This window comes from Chinchilla lanigera, unplaced genomic scaffold (assembly GCF_000276665.1).
Source record: "Chinchilla lanigera isolate Chin_1 unplaced genomic scaffold, ChiLan1.0 scaffold00048, whole genome shotgun sequence".
In the NCBI taxonomy this organism is placed as follows: Eukaryota; Metazoa; Chordata; class Mammalia; order Rodentia; family Chinchillidae; genus Chinchilla; species Chinchilla lanigera.
In genome coordinates this window covers 1,011,356-1,017,247 of record NW_004955449.1, presented here as the reverse complement: position 1 = coordinate 1,017,247, position 5,892 = coordinate 1,011,356, and the positions used below count along the sequence as shown (strand labels likewise).

Sequence of the window (5,892 nt, the reverse complement as noted above, 5' to 3'; positions counted from 1 at the left end):
TCAAACTGTGCCTGGGTTTTAAGTGAATGGTTTTCTGTGGGTACTTGGTAAGGAATTGGTTACTTGGTTACTTAGGACAACCACGCATGTTCTGAAATCTCTTATGGTGATTGTGTTATTCTGTGTCTTACTTTTCATCACTTGATTTAAAGGAACTCTATGATAAAACTGGTGAGTACTTCGGCTCAGGAGTTGGATATGGCTAGCACTGAATTCCTTTTCTATCCCTTCCTAAGTTCCTTTAACCACCCTGGGTCTCAAAGTCTTTATTTTTAAAAAGGTTATCAGAACAAATAACTGACTTACTTCAACAAATGAATGACAAGGAAAGAAAAAGAGGCAGATAGAACTAAATAGATAAAAGGTAATCAACTAAATGCCATATGGATATTTAGATTAAAAAAAAAAAGTCAGTTTGCCATAATGGCACACACCTATAATCTCAGCATGCTGGAGGCTGAGGCAGGAGAATTGAAAATTCAAGCCCAACCTGGGTAATTTAGTGAATGGATGAGAAACTGTCTCAAAGCAAAAAAATGAAAGGGGTTGGGAATGTAGATCAGTGAGAAGGTTCTGGCTGCAATCCCATTATATATATATATATATATATATATATATATGTTAAACTGTTGCTTATAAGATCCTCGGAGAGACTTGAATATAGATTGTATATTTGATACTATTAAGGAATTACTTCGAATATGTTTAAGTTTCATTATAACACGGTAGTGTGAATTTTCTTTGTAGTTACCTTTTGAGATTAGATATATACTAGAATCTATACAAATAAAATATGGTGTCTAAGAGCTGTTTCACAATGAGGCAAGAGGAAACGGCTGGGCTAGAGAGGAAACAAGTTTGGCCAAGAGGTAATAACTGCTGAGGCTGGGTGATGGACCTAGAGGGAGGGTTTTCTTAAAGTATTCTACCATCTTCTATAGTAAAAGCTTAAAAAGAGAGAAATCAGTGATACCCACTAAGATTATTGTGTGGAGTAAATGAAATGCTCTGTGTAAAGCACTTGGCAGAAAGCCCAGAATATAATAATTGCTCAATAAATGTTAACTATTCCTATTACAGACAAAACCTCTTTTTTTTTTTACTGGGAATTGATCCTAGGGCCTTTGGTATGATAGGCAAGCACTGTATAGTGGGTTGAGTCCCCACTCCTTATTTTTAAGACAGAGCATCACTAAACTTCCCAGGCTGGTCTTGAACTCTTAGTTTTCTGTGTCCGCTAGGATTACAGGCAGGCCTCACCACTCTTGGCTAAGGCCTCCTCTTTGCCACCTGCAGAAGTATGGAAGCCAGACCAGCCAACTAACCCTACTCCTTGCAAATCAGGCAGCCACGGACTGTCATTGCTCTCACCTGACCCAGCCCGATTCTGTGCTAGGGCCCCCATTCTCCCCTACAGGGATGTCGACTTTGTTTCACAGTGTGTTGGGTAGGAATACTTACTTCAGTTGAGAAAGGAAGACAAGAACTCTTTTAGCTCAACTGTTAAGAAGTATTGAGCACACTGCTGGGAATTCTCTATATGGTTTTATCTAACTTCCATAACAACGCTTCAAAGTTAAAATTACCAGCTTCATTTTAGAGAGGAGGACGCTGAGAAGTTTTGAGGCCTGCCCAAAATCATAGCAGTAAGTGGTGGTCCTTCCTCACACCCAGTGCCTGAGCTCCCCAGAACCCTGCTTATTAGCTCCTTGTCCTAGCCGAGAAACAACTACAACCCAGAAAGTTTGGGTCCACATTCCCACTGGAGAGCAGGGCATGGTGGCGCAGGCCTGTAATCCCAGCATTCCGGAGGCTGAGGCAGGAGGATCCTTGCGAGTTCGAGGCCAGCCTGGGCTACAACGTGAGCTCAAAGTCAGCCTGAACTGCATAGGGAGACCCTGTCTCAAAAAAAAAAAAAAAAAAAAAAAAGACGCATTCCCACTGGAAAGTCATCTGGCCTGGGACTGAGAGCCAGTCCCCGTGGTGTAGCAAACCTGTAAAAGATCTGCATATCTGATTAAGACCGTCACAGGCTTGGGCCCGGGAGAGAGGAGGCTCAGAAAGAATAATAAGAAGAGGCTTTGGGGATTGCACTGACATTTGTGTTTAATTTCCCTCTTCTTCCAAACGCTAGTCAACTTTTAAAGGAAGAAGAAAGCAAGGAGAGATACCGTATACAAGAGCCGTTCAATTCCAAAAATTAGAAACAGCTAGCTAGCTACCATCCAAGACCGAGGACACTACATTCAAGTTCCAGCTGTAGTTCAGTTTAGTGGTGGTGCTGACCCCCTAAACTTGCAAATGATGAGTTAACTTTAGGCTCCGGCTGATCTAGAGCGGGACAGTAACAGGCAAGGCGGGTGTCTGGTTACAACCAGAGTTACTGGTTGTTTGCATCGAAAGTTCCTGGCAGGGCAGTGCACTGAGGGCCACTAGGAGAAACCGAAGTTTCTGCGACCGGGTTGCCTAAAGTGTTAATGCCCTAAACTTGAGGGTCGGCCTCTTAGGTTCCACTCCAGGGCGTCAGGGGGTTCCGATTATCTCCGCTGTCTGCTGTTAGATTCGCAGCTAACCCTTTCGCCACCGAGGCCCAGAGAGCCTCACTCCGAGGCCAATCCCCGAGCCAAGCCTCAGTAAGGAGCCCACTCCGACCCTACCTAGCTGAAGCGCACCGCCCACCCCCTGCTGCGAACCCCTGATCCCTCCTCACGTGCTGGGCGAAGGTCTTCTTAATTAGGAAACAATAGCTATTTAAGAGGAAGCGCAAATAACCCGGTCTCTGCGCGCCCAAGCATGGCAATCTCCGAGGTCCCCGCCCCCACTCCAAAGCGAGGAGCCGCGCCTCGGCACCGGCTGGGAGGAAGCGTGAGCCAAGCGGGGGGCCGGGGCGTCGCGAGCACGGGGCACCCCGCCTCCGGGGCCCGCCTCCAGCCTTCCGGCCGGGCGGGGACCCGCAGAGTGGAGAACCCCCTCCTCGCTGCGACAAATTTGGGGGGAGGGGTCCGGAAGCCACGGGGAGGGGTTGCCGAGCTCTGAATCGTGCGGCTCCGAGGTCCGCAGCTGTCCCCAGTCGGGTCGCGGGGCCCAGGACCCGCGGCTCGCTTCGGGAGGGCGCGGGCCGGGAGCGCGGCATGTGGCCAAGAGGCTCTTTTCCTGCCCCGAAGTTGCCAGCCCCGACCCCTCAGAGGGTGGAGATTCCTTCCCGTTCCTTCCTCCCGCTCCCTGGGTCGGAGAAAAGATGTGGAATTAGGCTGGAGCGAAGATTCCGCGTGCTCTGTAATTACGCACACACTAAAATCTTCACCGTTGACTTAAGTTACTTGGCGCTGCGCAGGCTGAGGCCCTGCATATTGATTAAACGTAGGCTCTATTTACCTAAACAATTCATGTAGAGATTAGCAGTGTTCACTTGATCACAAGAATGGGGCTGACGATTAAGGGGCAACGCATCCCAGATGTAGCAGAGCCTCTGGAAGGCGTGCGGGAGAGCGGCAGGCGGCTCGAGCAGGGGCGCTCGGGGACTGCGGCCGCGGCCACCGGAGCGCGGGGGACAGCGGGAAGCGGCGCGGAGGCGGGGCAGGGACCAGGGGAGGCCCAGCCGCGTCCCGGCCCCCAGCCACCCGGCCCGGGAGGCTCGCAGCTGGTTTTGAGGGAGCGGAGCACCCCCCACCCCCGCTCCCAGGGAGGCATCTGGAGCTCTGAGCCCGCCTCCCCGCAGCGATGTCACCTGCCTCAAGGCAGCCTCGCTTGCGGATCCCTGGCTGGGAAGGAGCACGGACGCTGCTGGCTGTACCTGGTGAGTGTGTGTGTGATCAGTGTGCCTTTTACTTGTGGGAGCCGGGCAGGGAGCTAGGAGGAGGCGCACGTGCCTAAAGCGTGTGGAGCCCCGCTCAACCCCACCTATGCCCTCCATTCAGCTTTCCAGCAAGTGAGTCAGGCTGTAGGAGTCTAGTTGGATTGCAAAAGAGCATGAATGTGACACTGGTCAGTGTGGCCAGCCTGCTAGGGTTGGGCTCTAGAGCGGCTGAAATCAGGAAAACATGGACATGACCCAGGGCAGGCCTCTCTCTGGGGATGTCACAGGATGTTTGGGTCCTTGAGAGGAATCTTATAAGCCACCTTTCTCATCTCTCACTGCACTGTAGGGCCGGAGGAGAGATCCCAGGCAGGAAGGGATTGAAAGGAATCAACCGCAGAGAGAGCTCAGTAAAGTGGGACCTAGGTAATAAAGGACAGATGAGAGCAGTTGTGTTTGAGAGAAATCATGGTCCACCTGGAAGGGTCTCCAAATCCGGGGCTCCCATTTCATACAGACTGCAAAGCCACGTATCGTTCCTCTAGTCTTTCCCTCTTCCTTCTGCCCCTGTCACCAGCCCGGAATGCTTCCTTCGCCACATTTAGACACAAACAAAAGGATTTGTCCCAGACGCCCAAGAACAAGCCAGGACGAAGCTCTTTCCCGCCAAACAAGGCCAGGAAATCAACAGTGCCTGACCAGGCTCTAGGAGCAGGAGCCAGGAGAAAGTGGGGCAATAAGAGGATCTGGGGGACCCGAGGAGCGAGGCGGGGAGATCCGGGGAGAGGAGGGTGGAGGAAGAGAAGCAGAGTTGGGGGGGTGCATAATCGCCCCCTCCTCTGTTTCAGAGCTGGAGGCGCCGAGGAGGGGTGAGACAAAGGGAATCCTCCTCCGGGACGGGGAAAGCGCGCCCGTCCTTTCCTTGCAGGCTCTGGAAGAGCTGGCAGGGGTTTCCTCGTGGTGAGAAGACCCACGAGAGTCTGCTGCAAAGAGACTCTGGGCCGGGCAGGAGGGCGGGGCGCGAGGGCGGGGGCCAGCTTTGATCGCTCGGCTCTGCGGTAATTTTGTCTTCGCCACACAGATTAGCCGGAGGAGCAGGCCCCGGCGGCGAAGAGTTCCGTTCTGCGGAGTCCCCTCCCTCCCCACCCCGCGTCATCTAGCTCTCGGAGCCTGGGCGCTGCTCCTCCCCAAGTCTCGCCAGAAACTTCAAGGGCTAATGGTTGTGTGTTCCAGCGGTAATGAGGAGGCCACACAGCTCTCCAGCACTCCGCTAAACAAATGTGTAAAGCACGTCCCGGCCTCCGGGGACAGAGTCGGACAGGGAGGCAGCTGGGACCTCTGCTGGCGAGGTCCTCCGCGAGGGGAGTGGCGTCTGCGTGACCCTCGGCAACTCTGCTTAGGCCTGGGTCGTCCTCCGGTTTCCTCAGAGCGAAGAAAGAGAGGTAAAGAACATGCATCTCGCCACCCTCCGGACGAGCCGGGGAACCTGTGTCTTTGCTTGAAAACTTTTCCAAATAAATCACTCCGGCGGCTTTGAGCTGTGGACAGGGGCTGGATGCTGCTCTTCACCACGGCGCCACGGATGTAAAGGATAAGGAGCAGTCCTCCCCCACCTCTTTCTTTCTTCCCCACATAAGTCAGCCCTATAAATCATTCGCATTGTTTAAGGTACATTGATCAATCTAATGGCTTGTAATAGGTTCCTAATTGCCACTTGCAGAAGCCTGCAGGCTCACGTTTGAAGAGGGCCGGTTCGGAGAGTTGACCAAGTCCACCTTGAGCTTGAAACTGGGCCATTATGGAACCCAGAGCAACCCCCAGGATGGCCCAGTCCCTCCTGTCTCATCTCCTGGGGTGGAAGAGGGAGGAAAGGATTCTAATGTGGTATTTACTATCCCCTCCTTTTTTCATATATCACTTCCAAACCAGTAATTCATTGATGACCAATGAATTAGCCCAAGCTGCAATTTATTGATTATTGTGGACTGAGGGTCATTTAATTAATACCAGACAAGGAGTGTTCCGTAGTTCTATCTCACATTTGTATTTAAAAAAAAAAAAAAAAAAAAAAAACTTCCCTAGTTACAAACTAGTAT

At 51.7% G+C, this 5,892-nt stretch overlaps 1 protein-coding gene across 1 annotated transcript; it reads left to right on the top strand.

Annotated features, from left to right (window-relative positions):
* The first annotated feature begins 3,421 nt into the window (after positions 1–3,421).
* LOC106149548 lies at positions 3,422–5,892 on the top strand. Its single transcript, XM_013518690.1, has 2 exons — positions 3,422–3,796; positions 4,878–5,892. Exons 1-2 carry the CDS (start codon positions 3,422–3,424, stop codon positions 5,331–5,333), a joined length of 831 nt encoding a protein of 276 aa, XP_013374144.1. The 3' UTR covers positions 5,334–5,892.

Coding starts and splice junctions, on each gene's coding strand:
- LOC106149548 (XM_013518690.1), top strand. CDS start 3,422: ATGGGGCTGACGATTAAGGGGCAACGCATCCCAGATGTAGCAGAGCCT. Junction 3,797..4,877: donor GACGCTGCTGGCTGTACCTG/GTGAGTGTGTGT, acceptor TTCGCCACACAG/ATTAGCCGGAGGAGCAGGCC.